Here is a 19,430-nt window from a genome sequence, read left to right as displayed (position 1 = left end):
TTGAACTTGATGGACAAGTGTCTTTTTTCAACCGTATAAACTATGAAAACTTCTAGCTACTGCCGCATACCAACTGCAGCAGGGGAACTGCCGTGTTCGTAGTACTGCAACAGTCTACAAAATCCAGATAAACCAGAAGATAGTCACTATTTTGTGAATAATGACCAGCTTATATTAAATAACGCGTAATTACAACAGAAACTTAAGATTACAATGTGCTTCTGCAACTTCATTATTATTAACATATCTTCATACAAGGTTATGCTTTACTTTCTTAAAAATAATTTTCACTTTGCAAGATGGAAACTGACATCTCATTTCTATTACTGATCCTAATGGTCCCAATACACCTGTTTTAGGGTTCCAGCTAGCTTCCTCCGGGAGCAAATCCCGCTGCAGATCTCGTGTATAGACACCGATTGCCTCAATACACACAAAACTCAGTACATTAGGATCCCATGCGTGTACCATACGAACATGCTCTGAGTCACAGTGAACCTTTACCTGATGTTAGCGATTCATAAAATCTATATCAAGCCCCGTGACTGTACTCACAATCATTGGGACAAATAACACAAGGAAATTGGAATTATGTAAATCATTTAATCAGAAAAATAAAAAATAATTAATAATGAAAAAACCCTGATTACCCTCCACAATTAAAAAAAAAACGTTTGTAAGAACCAGGCATTGTATATAATCTCAAATAGATTTAAGGAAAGCACTTGTTCTCTCCTACCCTGTGTAGAAGAGGAGATACATTCATGCAGGGTGCACCAGGGAAGCCCCATTACACAGAACAGTGTAAATGCAGATTTAGTAGTGTACAGGCTCTGAATGCCGGCACACTGCACTTATATGCAAATATAACAAATTTTCTGAAATTCTGTATAGATTACATAAAATGTGTTCTGGATGTTATCCAAATCAGAGTTACAAACACAAGTGTAACTAATCTAATAATAATAGATGTACAGCTCAGGTCTTTGAATGTGAAGTACAGTAATATCATGGTTTGAGGTGGATTTCAACCAGCTTCTGAGGGTGGCTGCAGGATAGTAGTTAGACCTTACCCGTATTGAAATGCTATGTGCATGCAAGGAATCCCAGAAATTTGGATGAACTAACATTGTGAAAAATGTTACTAAAAGTGGATTTACGAGTTATTAAGTGTTTACTTTTCTGCACCAAGGTTAACGGAATTTGTGAAAAATGATTAAAAATATGGATTTAAAGAAATTCAGTTAATTGTAAATAGTTTACTTTTGTTATTGAGATATTGTCTCTGTATTATATTACACCCTGTAATGTGTGTGGGTATGTAAAATGGGCCCCTGCTTCATAAGGATGTATAGAAAGTTAAACTCGAAGTCACTCTGCTTATGAACTCAAAAAATGTCACAGCAACATACCGTTACAATTATCATAAGGCAAGTAAATGGTAAAGCTACTCAGCAAAATAGGAAATTAAGTGCATTAACAGTACATGTACTGGATCTAAACTGGCTTCATAGTGCAATCCGCATTTGGTCTGAAATTTAGGAATGTGTACAGGACAAAGCCTAAACCTGTTATTGGCAGAATGAATATGTAATATAGGAGTGTTTTTGTCCTTCAGTGTTTGGCCATCACTAGATCCTGCCAAGATACAACATGTACCTATGGCAGGCCCTCAAAGCGTTAAAACTCAAGCACCTGGCAGAAGAGAATCCCTGAATATTAAGACACCAACATTTTAGGCACACAGAACAGCAACATGTCACCCGATGAATTCTATACTTTAGTCTCAGATACGTGTGCCCATTATCATATTCACCAACAGCAAAAGTTAATCAAATTTCAATTTCTAATCTTGTGTCTTGGCAAGATCTCCATTTTTTGAAAGACTTCAGTGTACTCCTTCTAGTTTCAGAGTCCAGCCATATTCCACAGCGAAGACTCCTGGAGGGATCATTGGTAGGTTGATAAGTAGACCCAATTCTGGGTCTTGTTTCCATTTCAGTAACCCAGTAAGACCCAACATTGTCACCTGCAGGAACATGCCAAAACAATATAAATCATACATGCATTCACATAAAAATATTATACACAAGATAATACAAAGACATCTGTTACCTGTATGTATGTATCCACTTCAAAATGACCAATGCTAGTATATACAAACAGACAGACAGACCGAGAGAGACCGAGAGAGACCGAGAGAGACCGAGAGAGACCGAGAGAGACCGAGAGAGACCGAGAGAGACCGAGAGAGACCGAGAGAGACCGAGAGAGAGAGAGATTATTATTATTAAAGCCTTTCCACAACCATATTAAAAGATTTGTATTCCCGGACAACCGCTCTACAACAGGCAAGGACTGGATAGCTTTCTGGCATAAAAGAGGTTTTTTTTCCCTTCACACTGTATACAAATGTGGCAATGTGGCATAAAATGACAAGATGTCACAATTTCTATGCGTGCACTTAAAATTGACTGTCACCCGAAAACTGGCATACAATGCATCATAATTAGAGGCGGTGTTCAGTGTTACATTTCTGCACAGTAAAATAAAATGTGATTATGGAGTAAAGGCATTTTAGAATTTGGAAAGAAGTTGGTTTTTACCACGCAGGGCTAACGAAATAGTGGAATAACACCGCTAGGGTCGTAGAGCAATTTTTTACTGTGCAAAGAGTCCATCTGTGGACAATTGGGTACAGTGTGTTATATTTGCATGGGTGGATTATTATTGTTCCGGCTGCGTCCAGGTTGGGTTTTGTTTTCTTTCTACTCACTACAGTATATACCAGAAATGTATGTTTGTGTGTCACAATGTTTATTACGAAAAAATGTTTGGATTGTTTTCCAACTGATAAAAAGAATCCGATTTAAAATTTAGTATTTTGAAGAACACTGCAGATCTTTTACTACAGCCTTTTTACAGGAACCAAAAGATTCTTTGTATTGATCAGACAAAATTTGAACTCATAGGTATGACATATCACCATTAAGTCTATGAGCCTCTCACTACACTCCATATTCCTTCATAAGTCTCATTAACCATATATTGCTATTTTTTTTCCCCATCATAATTTCACCTTTGAATGCCACCCAATTTCACCTTCAGCATTTTGAATAAATTTAACTTTACTCATTTACAGTATTTTTCGACTATAAGACGCAATGGAGTATAAGGCGCACCATCAATAAATGCCTGCTAAGACTTCTAGGCTCATATATAAGGCACACCGGATTATAAGGCGCACCTGATTCTAAGGATGAATGACCAGCAGGTGGCAGACCTGTGCACAGTTCCAGGCAGCTGTTGTCTGCATGTACGGTTCATATATAAGGCACACTAGACTATAAGGCGCACCTTTGATTTCTGAGAAAATCAAAGTATTTTTTGTCCACCTTATAGTCCGAAAAATATGGTATATATATACACACATTTTATTTTTATGTCCTCGCATTCAGGAAGTTCTATTGAGAAAAGCCTGTAGCACCTATCCATACAGTAGGATACTCACATTTGTATTTGCAGTGGGTTTCGGAGACTGTAGCTTTAGAACATTATCTACAGGCCATTTTAGGAAAATGCTATATACAGCTGACTCTTTAGCAGTGTACCTGAAAACAGAATATTAAGTTAGAAAAGGGATGAAGGATGATGAAAATATTAAGCAAATGTTACATTCAGAACTTTTGTCCCCTTTTGATCACACTACCAGAATCCCCCATTTCCATTAGTAATACTGCCTAGACTTACCACAACTTGCAAGTAGTGTTTTCCATCTGCACTCTCCAAGGCTTTGTAGCATATATTGCCTCTCCATTAATGCTCAGCCACTTCCCAACATTTCGAAGCCTCTCTTGGAAAATTGGCACAATTAACCCCTCCTTGCTGGGTCCCACATTTAAAAGATAGTTTCCTCCATAGCTTACAGTCTCCACTAGTTCCTGAAAGATATTACATATTAGCACTAACAAAAAGCATAGAGAAAATAATAATAATAAAATATCTATCTATCCATCTATCAAATGCTATGGTTAATTGAAAATTCAGCTTTGAAAAAGTAAAAAAACTGGGCTCCAGGATAAGCTTTACAGTCAACTTTAAGGGTTTGGCCACTTTACCTTCATTTTCTTGTACATGTGTTAACACGATATGTAAAGTGAAGCCTCCCATCTTTTACCTCATCACATCAGCCAGACATTCCTGTCCATAAAATGGCTGCAGATGGATGGTCATGTGAAGCCTAAATGGCGATTGCTCATGAACAGTTAGAGATCACATGACCCACCACCTGCAGCCACTTTATGGACAGGGATTTCTGGCTGATGAGGGAAAACACAGGAGGCTTAACTTTACATATCAAGAAAGCAGAGCAGAACTATTATTATATGTATATTTGTAAACTACCTAATATGCTGCCCCCCACACTGCAAGGATGGGTTCCTCAATTTAGCAGATGCTAACATCTCCAACCTGCTAAGCAGTGGAAAATGAAGAGAGCATGTCCAAGGTAAGATAAATAACAATATATAAATAATTCCTTAATTTATATAGCGCACACAGATTACCGGTAAGCAGTGCTGCAGAGCTTGCCAAATCAGTCCCTGTCCCCATAGGACACACAATCCAATCAACCTACCTGTATGTTTTGGAGTGTGGGAGGAAAGCTGAGGACCCAGAGGAAGCCCACGCAAACACAGAGAGTACATACAAACTCTCTACAGATGTTGACCTGGATGGGACTCAAATCCTGGACTCCAGTGCTGCAAGGCTGCAGTGCTAACCACTGAGCCACCATATTACAGATCCAGCCAAGTCTGTCATCTGCTCTAATTGGATAAACACCTTTCATCAAGCAGCAGTACCCTAAAATAGCCAAGTTGTGAGATCAAATAGAAAGGCTATGATACATGTAAAGATTTTACTCACAAGAATTATGGTTGCTTCATCCATCAGCTCATTCACTTGCATGTTGCGTCTATAGCCCCAAGAGTGGCTATCTATAGAAGTACATTTCTCCCACTTGTGGTCTGGCAATGTAGATGGAGTGTATTTATCTGCACAGTTATAGAAACCTCCGTGATGGCAGGAACAGTTAATGCCCCAGCGGTCATTGACCACCACTTTGTCCTGAAAGTAAATTTGAAAATATTAACTCCATAACAACTTGTGCCTATATTGTTTTCATGTTTTCATTTTTCACTCAAAAATCTATAACTTATTTTGCCATGTACAGAGCTGTGCGCGGGCTTGTTTCCTGTAGTTGGGACGGTATTTAATATATTCCATAGTGTGTACTGGGAGGCGGGAATTTTTTTTTTTAATGAAGTAAAAAATTTTTTTTTTTTGTCTTGCCATCTTTGGGCACCAATAACTTTTTCATACTTTAGTGTATAGAGCTGTGTAAGGTGTCATTTGATTGTAAGATGAAACCACATTTTCATTGCTACCATTTTGGGGATAGCACAACCTTTTTCATAAAACTGTGTTTGTGTAAATGGAGAATTCGCTACAGATCTGTAAGTGTGTGCCACTGGTGTTCCAGGCTGTCACGGAAATGGATCACCTCTCCTTGAGATGAGCGACAACTGAAGCCAATATGGTACTGCTCACGTGACGGTGGAAGTCAAAGATTTAACACCCTATTGGTGCCAGCAGTCATAGTAAGTGTTTGCTGCAATCTGCCGCAAAAACCTAACTTGTATGGAGAGGGATTAGCCCATAACCCCTATACATACAATGTAACGCAACTGTGACGTACCAATACATCACAAGTTGTTATGGGGTTAATTTAAAACTAAAATAATGGTTATTGAAACAATACCTTACACAACATAATAGAAAATACATAAACATATTATTTGTATTATGTACATCTAAAGCACGCTCTAATTAAAAAAAAAAAAAAAAAATTAAACAAAAAAAAAGTCTAGACTGATTGCTGTATATAATCAGCTACTAAATATTATTATTAAAAATAAGTTGGAGAGCGCTCAAGAGCTGGACCCTTTCCACACAGACAGGTCTCTGCTGTATTCATTGCAGCTGAATAATTTATTTTTATTTCAAGTCTATTCACATTTAAAGATAATTATCCCAGAGGGTGAAATCTGTAAAGGGAATAAAAAAAAATTCTGAATTGCTGGTTTTCTCATATTCAAGAATCTCATATTTCAGATAACATACGGTTTATGGTTTTGTGATATGTGAAACCAAGATAAAGACTTAAAAAAAAAAAAAGGCAGGTTTTTATCTGCAGCTTGCATTTCCAACTAGGTCTTTAACTGTTTGTATCTCCACTTCTGTAAGACCTGAAAGCTGACATTCTTCATTAAAATTACACCAAAAGCATGGTTCTAGGTACTATAGAACCATAAGTAAGGATATCTGAAGTGACTCTCCACTAGCCACTCCACTGTAGCCTTAAAACTTGACTCATCTATGGCAAATATGACTCTTCTCTCATTTTTGGAGAATAGTCTTTGGAGAAGAAATGTCATAAAAGAGAATTCTAGAAAGGATATTTTAGAAGGGAACTATAATACCTTGAATAAATTTCCACAGCATAGAGGGAAAAGTATGAAATACCCTTATTTTACCCTTTAAAATTCTGCATTTATGTTCAAATATAAACATTTCATGCTTGCTAATGCAATTCCATGTGTTAATATTTCTGGGATGCCTTCGCTAGGATGAAAGCTTTGGAGAGATGCCTGATAAAATGTAACCAACATGACAAGCATACCTTAACAGGGCTGTCATTGTACAACCAGGCCAGAAACCCAGTGGAATTCCAGTAAGTATCTGGCGATTCCCAGTCCCCATCAGACCAAATCAAATCTGGTTGATATCTGAAAAGCAAATAATACAAACAAAATAATCTGATAAGTACATAATATAAACAAAACTATTTATAGAAAAATATAAAGCACCATAAAAGGAAGTCTACCGTTTTTTTTGACCATACAGAGATGTAACAATGTTACATGGTATGGTAACAGTATGGTAATATCTAAACAAAAGCCTGTTCCTGTTCTTACTCATAGCAAAACTGAAAGGCTTTGATCTCACACCACTGCATCAGAGTGTTCCAAGTTCAGTACCAATCCTGGTATAATATAATATAATCATACAGGGTGGGCCATTTATATGGATCCAACTAAATACAATGGGAACGGTTGGTTATATCAACTTCCCGTTTGTGGCACATTAGTATATGGGAGGGGGGAATCTTTTCAATATGGATGTTGATCATTTTGAAGTCGGCCATTTTGGATCCAACTTTATTTTTCCAATGGGAAGGGGGTCATCAAAGTCATTGAGAATTTCACAAGAAAAACAATGTGCTTAGTTTTAACGCAACGTTATTCTTTCATGAGTTATTTTAGAAGTGGTCATAAACTTGTAAATCTGTTCTAAGTGCTGCCCATTGTGTTGGATTGTCAATGCGACCCTCTTCTCTCAGTCTTGACACACTGATAGTAACAGCGCAAAAGAAATGTTAGCAAAGACTTTAATCTTTGGGGTCATCTGTAGGCAATTGTCTATGCTGTGAATATACAAGATGTGCAGAATCTGAAAGAACGGACACAGGAAGCCTGTGCTAGCAATTCTTCTGCGGTGTTGCTTTCAGCATGACAAAGTCTTAGGAGGGAGCTACAGCGCGAGTCTTTCACTTCGTAGCAAGTAGGGGACCTTTCACACATCAGTAGAAACACCAATGCATTATCCCACTTTATTTTCCTTGTACCCACCAAATGTTGAAGGTGTAGATCCACAGTGTACATCAAAATTCCAAATCTCAATTAAAAGTATTTATTATGCTCACAAAACGTGATAAAATAGCACTGTATAAAATCAAGCCAGATAGCATCAATGCTTGACCCGGTATTTTGCCGTGGTGCATTTTTCAGAGCATGTGCATAAGTGTTTCTACTGATGTGTGAACAGTCCCCTACTTACTACAAAGTGAAGAAAGATTAACTTTCCAAAAGCGCTTTATTTTCTCTTTTGCACCTGCAAGTGCAGTGGAGAACTTTGACTGAAGATCTGGATTCCTATAACTACTGTGGCGGTACCAGTTTGGCATTTTACATAATTAACAATTACAGTTTGGGCTGTGCTGGGTCTAGACAGGCCAAGCAGTAGCCTCTTAGTTCCAGGTTTTCGGCGGTCAGGTGTTCGGTCACATGACGGCTAAAGCGGACCAGCGAGTGGCCTCTTCTCTGTACTGAGCCATTTCTGAGGGGGTTGTGTATGAAAGAAGACGACGGAAGCGTTCTCCTCCCCATGGTCCCCTGCAGCAGGTAACTGCCTAAAACCCATTCTATGTCATTTGGTACCCAATAGAGCAGTGAGTTTTGGTTTGCAATTGGGGCCACTCTAAAAGGTTTGCCATCACTGCTCTACGCGGTTGCTGGGATGTCGCTATAAAAATGCTGCTGCTTGGTCCGTCTACCTCCAGCATCAACAGTGAGGTTGCATAGACCTGTTCCGGTTGGACTGCGCTTCTAAACATAATTCAACTGGAACAGGGAGGGGCTTAGCCTGATCGCATATTCGTTTTAAGTGAAATGCAAGCGATCAGGGACAACCGCTGTGTAAACATTGCAAAACGTGTGGGACTTATTCACATCACCCAAAAACAGACATGCACTATAAAATGTGCAGAATTAACTACCAAACACCAATTTCAAGTCTATTTTAGGGAAACACTTTTTTAGTGTTTCTACTAAAAGAAAAAAAAAAAATATATATATATATAGAAAACCCTTGATGGCCATAGCTACACCCAGTGTTTCTATACATGGTATCAGTTTGTAGTCCAATTTACCCACTAAAAATTCTGTGTTCATGATATTGTGACGTCACTTATTATGCTGGAAGGGAAGTAGTTTCTCCCGATCTAGATTTATATTTCTCAATATACAGTTCCCTTAGATTTAAAGGGCATCTACCACCAGGATGGAGGACTGTATGCAAATGAGCCTGGGGGCTCCAGGCATCATAGGTATTAATGGAGCCTGGAGCCCCTCAGGCTTATTTGCATACAGCCCTTCATCCTGGTGGTAGATGTCCTTTTAGGAAGTGAAGATATACACATTTATATACAAGTCTATACATACAGATAAATCTACTTTCTATGCATAGAATATATTTACCTCATCACCAGGTCATACAGCTCTGGCATTGCCTTTGCAAGCACAAAATACTGAGTTTTGAAGCCACTTTCCTTGTCGGCCAAGTACAGTGGATGAAACCAGTCCAGTAATGAATGATATAATCCATAGTGCAGATTTCTGGAAAACAAAGTTACTTTCAGTATATAAAAGAAAATTATATATGCTATTATTACTGAATCTTGTCTCTCCAGCAATTCTAAAGCACATGGTGGATAGTGACAAGAGGAACACATTGATAGATCACATGTACAAACCGTTTCTTTATCGCCTTTCCAAGATCTCCCACAAGATCCCGATGAGGTCCAGTGTCCACAGAGTTCCAGTTCCAGGCTACAGGGGACCCCCAGTTAGTAAAGCCTTCATGATGTTTTGTGGTCAGAACAACATACCTGATAAAGAGAAGACATTGGCCCAGATTTATTAAACTGTGCCAGTTTTTTGTCTGAAAGTGCACAGAATAGAATATGCAAATGGGGATTTATTAAAGTACAACTGTATAAACTTTTATCTTTGTTACCTATATTCCGTAGTTTATTTGCTATCCCACTTAGATCTCAGAACTGAAATAGCTGCTTTCTCTCCATGTGCTGATAAGTCCTGTGAGTCCGTAGTATGTTTATCTGATGGTTTCATGGGAGGGGAGGTGCTGCTGCTCCCTGCTCACAGAGGAGGAAGTCATGTGACAGTGCCCTCTATGTTTATCTAGCAGTGCTTGATGTGTGCAGATGTCTCCTGCACAGAATAGTGAGGTACAAGTTCTCCCCTGTTCCCTATCAGTCCCTTCATCCCAGTCTGTAATACTACAGAACTTTCTCTGTGTCTCTGCACCTCATGCGGCTCCCTTCCCCACCTTGTCATCAGCAGTATCAGGTCTGTGCAGATAAGCTATTAACCCTTACTGCGCACACAGCACAGGCTATAAACTTCAAGTACCTGGTTAACGTATGATTTATTCCATGTTTCCAGCTCCTCCATGTGATGGAAGCTGCCAGACTAGTCACCATATGCACCCTGTATGTGCACTGAGCAGAGTTCAGTGGATTAACTTGTGGGAAACTAAATGGATTTAACACAAGGCATCATGGGATCTGTGGTCATGTTAACTGGCCTCAGCCTGAGGGCATAGACTGACAGATATTAGTCTCCGTCCACTTCCCCTCTGGTATCATAGTATATAAGGCTGGAAAAAGACGCAAGTCCATCAAGTCCAACCTTTATGAATTAAATAAATGTTTTATCCCTATAACCCGTGATATTTTTTCTTTGGTGAGAAAGATTTTGGTCGAACAAACTTTCAGAACAGAAAATGTCATAACTTTGGAAAGAAAAGAGCGAGCAGCACAAAGTAGGCATCGTTCTGCTTGTTTTCAAAGGGGGAAGTCACATATAATAATTTGGTACAATCATTAAAAGTTTACAGTTACACGTTTAGACTTACAGACGGACTTCTCTGCCCACTGTGAGCTCTGGTGAAGCTCTTTGGATGCTTTACTATAGTCCCAGGCTGCAGTGATCAGCTATAAGGTGTCTGTAATTAAGCTTTTTCTGATAATCCTTGGTGCTATTACAGCAAAATATTTTGAAAATCCAATTACCACTGCGACAATTTTGTCTGGTGCTACAAATTATAAAATATAAATTTTCCAACTTGTATACAAATTCAACTTAACAAACCTAATGAACAGGATCATGTACATAACCAGGGACTGCCTGTACATAGATCCAGTATTGTGGTAATCTTTACAGGTGGTCCCTGACCCCTAGTTACAAACAGAACTCGCGATCGTGGTAATTTACTGTACTGTACTTTTCTTTAGTCCCAGGCTACAATGATCAGCTCTAAAATTTATCAAAGGTGTCTGCAAATGAGCTTTATCGTTAACCTAGGTTGTTATGACAGCAAAACATTTTTAACCCCTTAAGGACGGAGGGTTTTTCGGCTAATTTCTCGCTCTCCAACTTCAAAAATCCATAACTTTTTCATTTTTCCGTGTACAGACCTGTGTGAGGGCTTATTTTGTGCGTAACAAATTTTACTTTCCCGTAATGTTATTTATTTTAACATGCCGTGTACTGCGAAGCTGAAAAAAAATTCCAAATGTGGAAAAATTGAAAAAAAACCGCACGTGCATCACGTTCTTGTGGGCTCAGTTTTTACGACTTTCACTCTTCGCTCCAAATAACACGCCTACTTTATTCTTTGGTTCGGTGCGATCGCGGTGATACCAAATTTATATAGGTTTTATTGTGTTTTAATACATTTTCAAAAATTAAACGAATGTGTACAAAAAAGAAAAAAAATTTTTTGCCATCTTCTGACGCTAATAACTTTTTCATACTTTGGTGCACGGAGATGTGTGAGGGGTAATTTTTTGCGAAATGAGGCGACGTTTTCATTGCTACCATTTTGAGGTCTGTGCGACATTTTGATCATTTTTTATTTCATTTTTTATGTTATGTAAAAAGGTGTAAAAGTCGCATTTCGGACATTTGGGCGCCATTTCCCGCCTCGGAGGTCACCGCCGGCCGTAACCGTTTTTATATTTTGATAGATCGGGCATTTTGGGACACGGCGATACCTAATATGTCTGTGATTTTTACTGTTTGTTATGTTTTATATCCGTTCTAGGGAAAGGGGGGTGATTTGAACTTTTAATATTTTATTAATTTTTTTTATTTTTTAAACTTTTTTTTTTCACAATTTTTTAGACCATCTAGGGTACATTAACCCTAGATGATCAGATCGCTCCTACCATATACTGCAATACTACAGTATTGCAATATATGGCGTTTTTGCAGGTCTTACATTACAATGAGCCACTGGCTCATTGTAACGAACCTGCATAAACCATGTAGCCTCGTGTCAAGAGAAGACCCGAGGCTACCATGGTAACCGATCGCCGCCCCCCGATGACGTTCGGGGGCGTGGCGATCGAAAAAAAGATGGCGGCGCCCGCGCGCCGCCGTCTTTTAAACGCCGCCCGCGACTTTGCGGGCGGCGTTTAGAGGGTTAATAGCACCGACCGCGGTTATTAGCGGTGGGGGTTTTGTGCAAAATGCAAAAACCCCCACCTCTGTATGAAGAGGACTCAGCCCGTGAGCCCTCTTCATACATCCCTTATACCTCTGCGCCGTAGAGCTACGGCGCAGAGCGTTAAGGGGTTAAGATCCAATTGTCACAGAGACCAAAAAAAATTTAACTCGGGTCTGCCTGCATTTCTTTTTTTAAACAAATAAAACCTTTTCATCATTATCAGTCATTATAATATATTATTATATAGCTGACTTTGCAGACTTTTATATGATTGGACAAATATTATGTGTTTTTCTGCTAATCTACCCTCCAGCTATACCTTCAGTGTCCCACATCAGCTCTTCCATTACCACTGTACTCCTCTCATGCAATCTATGTGTTATTTAACCACTATTCCACTCTTATGCAAAGCCAAAAAAAACTCTCAAAGTCCCTTAACCATCTCCTTTCTCTGTATATTTTTCTCCTACAGGCAGCAGGAGAAGATCTCTCCTCACCCTACTTCTTTTAGTGCCAAACATTACACTACCCTGCAAACCTCCTGCTCTGTACTTTAGTGGCTTACAATGTTCTCACTCACCTAGACCTGACAATAGGCAGGGAGGAGGGGGTAGAAATACTCCTCTCCCCACGGTGACACTTCAAGGTCATTCCTCCTGTACACTTCCTCATCTTCCTTTCTTTTGAGGTCCACAACCGGCTGTAATATGTCGCCCTCTGGCAAACCCAACAAGTTTCTTGACCACTTTGCTTCCTCGTTTTCTATCCTGTAATATTCCAACGCTTATCATGGGAGACTTTAAAATGCCTATTAACACACCCATCTCCCCTTCGGCCTCCCAACTTTAATCCCCAACCTCCTCTTTAGGACTCTCACAACTCTCTGATTCTCCTGGAGAGAAACATCCCAGAACTAGCCTTTGCTCAGCCCTCTTCAATCTCTAACTTCACTAACACTGTCTTTCCACTTTCAGGCCATAACCTTCTCTCTTTAACTGTAAGTAGTTCTTCTCCTTTACAGAACCTGCCCACCTATAACACTTACTGGAACCCATGTGCCATCTCACTGAAACTTTGCAGTCATCACTGTCCCTCATCTCCTCTCATCTGTCCTAACCTGGTTACTAGCCATTAAAATCACAACCATAAAAGTGCTCTGGATGTGGCACCTCCCTCAGTCCGAAAATTTAAACACATTCGTCAGCAACCTTGGCACATTCCCCAAACCTGTTTCCCTAGGCAGGGCTCCAGGAGTGCCAAACGTCTGGAGAAAATTGTGCACATCTGCAGACTTTCTACGCTTCAAATTGATGCTTAGTGCTTATAACACCACCCTCCATCTTGCCAAAAAGGTGCATTTCACTAATCTAATAACCCATCCTAAAAGGCTCTTTGATAATCTTCATTCCTTACAAAGTTAGGAAATAATATCCCAATCCACTTACTCCATGAATTCCCTTTACTCCGCTAATTCACCTTGTTCGCTCTCTTCCTTTGAGCCAGTCACAGAGGAAGAAGTGTCAGGGCTCCTGTCCTCTGCTTGCCCCACAACCTCACCACCTGCACTAGTAACCTCATCCTTCCACATCTCATACAGTCTCTCTCCCCAGTGGTCACTTCTCGCCTCACTAAAATCTTCAACCTCTCTCTTCTGGGGTCTATCCCTCTTCCTTCAAGCATGCTGTTGACACTACATTACTGAAGAAAGATTCCCTAGACCCATCCAATGCTAACTACTGACCAGTCCGGTCTATTCTCAACTAACCCACTCTCTCTCAGTCAACTCCTTCCTTGATCCCCTACAAACTTGTTTCCGCTCTATGCACTCCACCGAAACTGCTCTTTATAAAGTCTCTAATGATCTCCTCATTCTAGTGGATCTTGAGACAGCATTTGATACAGTGGACCACCAGCTCCTCCTCAGGATGCTTCACTCCATGGGCCGGATAGACACTGCACTCTCTTGGTTTTCTTCCTATCTCTCTGACTGCACCATCAGTGTCTCCTTCTCTGGATCTCTCTTCTCCTCTTCCACTCACTGTTCCGCTAGTGTTGCGGAACCTCGGCCCGATCACATATGCGTTTTGAATGCAAGACTAGTGGAACGTGTGACCTCGCCCTCAGGGTTCCTCAGGCCTAGGTCCTCTTCTCTTTTCCTTATATACTGCCCCCATTGGACAAACAATCAGCAGATTTGGTTTTCAGTATCATTTGTGTTATATTTGCCAATATCACCACAATTTCCTGCTTCCCAGTACACAGCACGGATTATTACATACCATCACTAGGAAGTACAATTTGTTACACAGAAAACAAGCTCTAGATAAATAAAAAAGGTACTGATTTTTAAAGGGCATCTGCAGCAAGAGGCTAATATCCTTTATAATAAGAAGTATGTGTGTGGGTCCTATTTTGTTGTTGAACTAGTCAGGCATCAAGTACAAGAAAAAAAAAAAAAACACTATCTCAGAGAGAACATAAATAACCCACAGATGTAGATTCTGAGAATTGCAAGTTATTCACATCCACATGCCTCAAGACTAACACAAACATTGGGGCACATTTACTAAGGGCTCTGCACGTTCTTTTAGGTTTTTTTTTTTTTTTTTTTTTTAACCAAAAGAGTTCCACAAAAGGAAGTATAATCAAATATTGATAGTTTTATTGTAAACAAAACATTTTTTAAAAAAACCATAACAACAGGTACATACGAGTTACTAGAAACCTGTGCCCAGGGGAGATATACCCCGACACTAGACAGCGTGGGTTAACATTGTATGTGATATTTTGCGCAATGGCAATAATGACAACATAAAAATATCATGCAAGTACACATGGGAGATAGACAACGAATACCTATTGTGGAAATTCATCCACATCAAGGATGTATCAAAAGAGTAATGCAAGTGCATATAAAAAGAGAACTTTTTGTAAAATCAGAAAAGTCAAATTGTCCTCACCCATAGTGCAGCTGAACCCCACACTGACCCCGACGCACGTTTCAGCTGTCAAGCCTTCATCTGGGGGTGATGTAAGGCTGACCCGGATGTGGTATAAATGTATGTAACCAGCCAATCAGAAGATTACCTGCCAGGTGTTAGTTCTCAGGTTATAAAAAGAAAAACTGCTGCTGCTTCTTGGCGCATGCCGACCAGGACAAGATCCAGATCCCGGAACCGGAAGTCTCGTGTGCGCCCGAGATCTCGCGAGCACGGGGTTACCATGGTCACGAGATGCCAAGCGCCGTGTGACACCGCCGGTGTGTTCACCGGTCTGCCTGCGCATGCGCACATTTTAATATACATTTCCTCGTATACACTCTCGTATTCTATATATTAAATATATTCTTCAAAGATTTATATTCCCAAACATGGTTATGCTGTTGGGATACACACGCTCTATTAATATTTTATCTATTCTAGTCCTGCAGTCTGCCAATATTACCACAGTCCAGGTGGTTCTGTATACCTCATACCATATGCGCTGCGTGCACATGCGCAGGCAGACCGGTAAACAGACCGGCGGTGTCGCACGGCGCTTGGCATCTCGTGACCATGGTAACCCCGTGCTCGCGAGATCTCAGGCGCACGCGAGACTTCCGGTTCCGGGATCCGGATCTTGTCCTGGTCGGCATGCGCCAAGAAGCAGCAGCAGTTTTTCTTTTTATAACCTGAGAACTAACACCTGGCAGGTAATCTTCTGATTGGCTGGTTACATACATTTATACCACATCCGGGTCAGCCTTACATCACCCCCAGATGAAGGCTTGACAGCTGAAACGTGCGTCGGGGTCAGTGTGGGGTTCAGCTGCACTATGGGTGAGGACAATTTGACTTTTCTGATTTTACAAAAAGTTCTCTTTTTATATGCACTTGCATTACTCTTTTGATACATCCTTGATGTGGATGAATTTCCACAATAGGTATTCGTTGTCTATCTCCCATGTGTACTTACATGATATTTTTATGTTGTCATTATTGCCATTGCGCAAAATATCACATACAATGTTAACCCACGCTGTCTAGTGTCGGGGTATATCTCCCCTGGGCACAGGTTTCTAGTAACTCGTATGTACTTGTTGTTATGGTTTTTTTAAAATGTTTTGTTTACAATAAAACTATCAATATTTGATTATACTTCCTTTTGTGGAACTCTCTTTTGGTTAAAATAGTGCTTATAAGTTCCATTGGCATTACTTAATTTCAAATTGCGTATATTTCCAGCAAAAATTCCTTTTCGGTTTGGTACGTTCTTTTAGGTGTAAGCTGCTTGCTCAGGTATTTAAGAAGTGTCCGCACTACAAATGTGTTGCGCGCGACCCTTTGTGGTGCAGCTGCACACAAATTAGGGGATGTTCCGGGGCTCAGTCGAACCACGCGCCAGATTTAACATGCACAGTCTGTTGCACGCCCGATGATAAAGGTGCACCACAAAACAGTTGGTGAACAGTGCAGGCCAGTGCAGGGAAGCGCCAAATTCATGATTTCTGGCACAATTTCTTAATGAATCTGGCACACCCCTTATACATGGGCAGAGCACTTTTAGTGCAGTTTCCTACTTTCTTAGTAAATGCCCCATTGTGTTTGTGCCACTGGAAGTGACAGATGAGTTTTATGCGCTTTGCCTTCTGAACTGACTGATCTGCCAGCAGGATGAAGGATTGTAAACCAAGCACTGCCGTAGATACTGATGTGCGCCCCCCTCCGGCAGGATCGGCTCTTGTTTTGGCTTCTTATGCCCTGGTTTTCACATGCTTTTAAAATTATGCTAATGAGTCTGAGGGGCTCTGGGCTCCATAGGGTGTATTTGTAGATCATTTGTATCATCTTTAAAGCCTTCTTTTTGTAACAATCATGGCATAAGAAGCTTAAAGGTGTGCAGATCCTGCCAGAGGGCACACACCAGGATGTCAGTGTGCTTGGTTTACAATCCTCCATCCTGTTGGTAGATGTACTTTAAGACAATTGAAAGCCCAGTTCATGAAAGAGTTAAACTACACCCAAATCTGGAAATACAAGGCTGAGGTGACCTGACCTAGAGTGGAAAAACAACTGAAAGAAGAACAGCAGTCATGTGATGCACCTGTCACCATACAAAATCCCCAGTGGAGCACCTCCCCGACCCCTGCACTCACCGAGCTCCCGCCGACTCGAACAGCTCAGCCCAAGCATCAGGGTCAAAGAACTCGGCGGTGAACTGCGGGGCGAAGTCTGCGTACGTGAAGCCGGGCGCGTAGTTCTTGTTCATGAACTGCACATAGGCCGGACTCTTCTCCTGCCGCCAGCTCCACCAGAACCACTCACTGCCGAACGAGGGCACCGAGAACACCCCCCAGTGCAGGAAGATGCCGAACTTGGCCTCATCGTACCAGCAGGGCAGGGGGCGATTATCCAGCGAGTCCCAGTTCGGGGCATATCTGGTTGAAGCCGCGCTGTGCAGTGCTATGAGAGCCAGCACGAGACCGGCCAGAGAACGGGAGGCGGCCATGACAACGGCTACAGCAGCCCTCCTGTCACGAGAACGGAAGCGGCTAGTGATTACCGCAGCTTCACCCCGCCCCTAGAGCCACTGAGGGGGAGGGGTCATATGAGCTGCCCCAGTAGCGGCATCGCTGTGCCCTGTAAAGCCCCGCCTGGTTCTGCCTCCATCCTTCTATTTCCACGCAATAAACAACTACCTATCGTTTAGGGGAGGGGTTACAGGTGTGGACAAGATACACGCGTTTTTTCCAAGGCTGCATTCACGCAATGCGTTTTTATTACGTTTTGAGTCTTTCCCTTGATCGCATAGTGAGGTATCATTGTGTTTACAACACGTTGAGGATGTGTTCACACGATGCATTTTTTGCTGCATTTTTGACACATACTGAGGTTACATTGCATTAATAATGCATTTGCTAAAACGCAATGTAACCTCAGCATGTGATCATTATTCAAGCCTCTGGAATGCATCAAAAACGCAGCAAAAAACGTGATGCAACACATCGGGTGAACACAACCTGCGCAAAAGCGATGGAAGACACCACTTGGGAAAGGCGGTGAAAGTTCTGGGTTAAAGTGATTGTCTGTGAATACATATTTTTTTTGTATATATAGGAAGAGTAAAGAGCTGGTACTAACCAGTCACAGCTTAGCTTTGATTTTCCCACTGCTGTCTATAAAATTAAAGCTGGGCTCTGATTGGTTGCCATGGGAAACTAAAACTGTTCTGCTTTCAGACTATTCAAATAAATCTTCCCCATTCCTTTATATAGCGCCATAATATAGTGCGGTGGTTTACAGATCGCTTCTGACAAGCGCTCGGTGGGGCTGTGTGGAGAGATGCAATACGCTGCATCCGCTCCCCATTGCCTCTGCTGAGTATGCTACCCTTAAAGGAAACCTACCAGTTATAATGGCAGGGGTAAGCTGTAAGTACCGAGCACCAGCTCAGGGTGAGCTGGTGCCGGTACTTACTTTCGTTAGTGTTATAAACCGCGGTATCGCGGTTTTAACACTTTTTAAACTTTAGATCAGAAGAGGCTTCGGCGCTGCGTGCGCACGCCTACATAGGTAATAGCGGAGATGTTGCGCGCACACGGTCGCGCGCAGCGCCGAAGCCCCTTCTGCTCTAAAGTAAGTAAGAGCTGGTGCTCGGTACTTACAGCTTACCCCTGCCATTCTAAATGGTAGGTTTCCTTTAAACTCTTAGCAATCTGCGTACGATATATCTGACGCTGAGCTGATGCCAGCTCAGTTCCAGATCGGATAGACAATCAAATGATTGCTTGTTCATGTCCCATTGTGGAACTAATAAAAAAGTTTTTTTTTTTTAAATGTATGCAATACAATTATAACTAAATGAATAAAAATGCCCTCAAGCCCCATAACATATAAAGAGACATATAATGCACAAAAACGTATAAATAATAACACATAACACACCGTAAAGCAAAACTGTTAAAAACCTGCCAAAAATTATGATTTTTACCTATTTATTCCCACAAAAAATACAATAAAAAGTCATCAAAAAAGATATGTACTTCAGAATGATACTGTTGCAAAAAAACAAGCCCGTAGCCAAAAAAGTAAAAATGTTATGCCACTTGGAAGACGGCGATTAACAAATGATAGATTTTTCCCCACATTAGGGTTTTATTTGGCAAATTTAGTAAAACATAAGAAAAATGTTCAAATATGGTATCCCGGTAATCGTATTGATCAACAGAATAAAGATAA

General features: G+C 40.8%; 1 protein-coding gene across 1 annotated transcript; it reads right to left on the bottom strand.

Annotated features, from left to right (window-relative positions):
• Positions 1–1,426: 1,426 nt before the first annotated feature.
• Positions 1,427–17,768, bottom strand: FUCA1 (alpha-L-fucosidase 1). Its single transcript, XM_072136511.1, has 8 exons — positions 17,348–17,768; positions 9,434–9,568; positions 9,159–9,296; positions 6,743–6,848; positions 4,927–5,127; positions 3,751–3,941; positions 3,512–3,611; positions 1,427–2,029 (listed from the first exon to the last, which is right to left on the bottom strand). The coding sequence occupies exons 1-8, from the start codon at positions 17,698–17,700 to the stop codon at positions 1,889–1,891; spliced, it is 1,365 nt and encodes a 454-aa protein (XP_071992612.1). The 5' UTR covers positions 17,701–17,768; the 3' UTR covers positions 1,427–1,888.
• Positions 17,769–19,430: the final 1,662 nt, after the last annotated feature.

The sequence above is a fragment of the Engystomops pustulosus genome, chromosome 2 (genome assembly GCF_040894005.1).
Source record: "Engystomops pustulosus chromosome 2, aEngPut4.maternal, whole genome shotgun sequence".
In the NCBI taxonomy this organism is placed as follows: Eukaryota; Metazoa; Chordata; class Amphibia; order Anura; family Leptodactylidae; genus Engystomops; species Engystomops pustulosus.
The sequence above is the reverse complement of the archived record's forward strand: the minus strand, read 5'-3'. Positions and strand labels throughout refer to the sequence as shown.

Bases quoted from the DNA above. Each gene is read 5' to 3' on its own strand.
- FUCA1 (XM_072136511.1), bottom strand. From the start codon at position 17,700: ATGGCCGCCTCCCGTTCTCTGGCCGGTCTCGTGCTGGCTCTCATAGCA. The intron at 6,849-9,158 runs GTAAATATATTC...TTTGCTTTTCAG, and splicing joins CTGTATGACCTGGTGATGAG to ATATCAACCAGATTTGATTT. The intron at 5,128-6,742 runs GTATGCTTGTCA...ATTTACTTTCAG, and splicing joins ACAATGACAGCCCTGTTAAG to GACAAAGTGGTGGTCAATGA.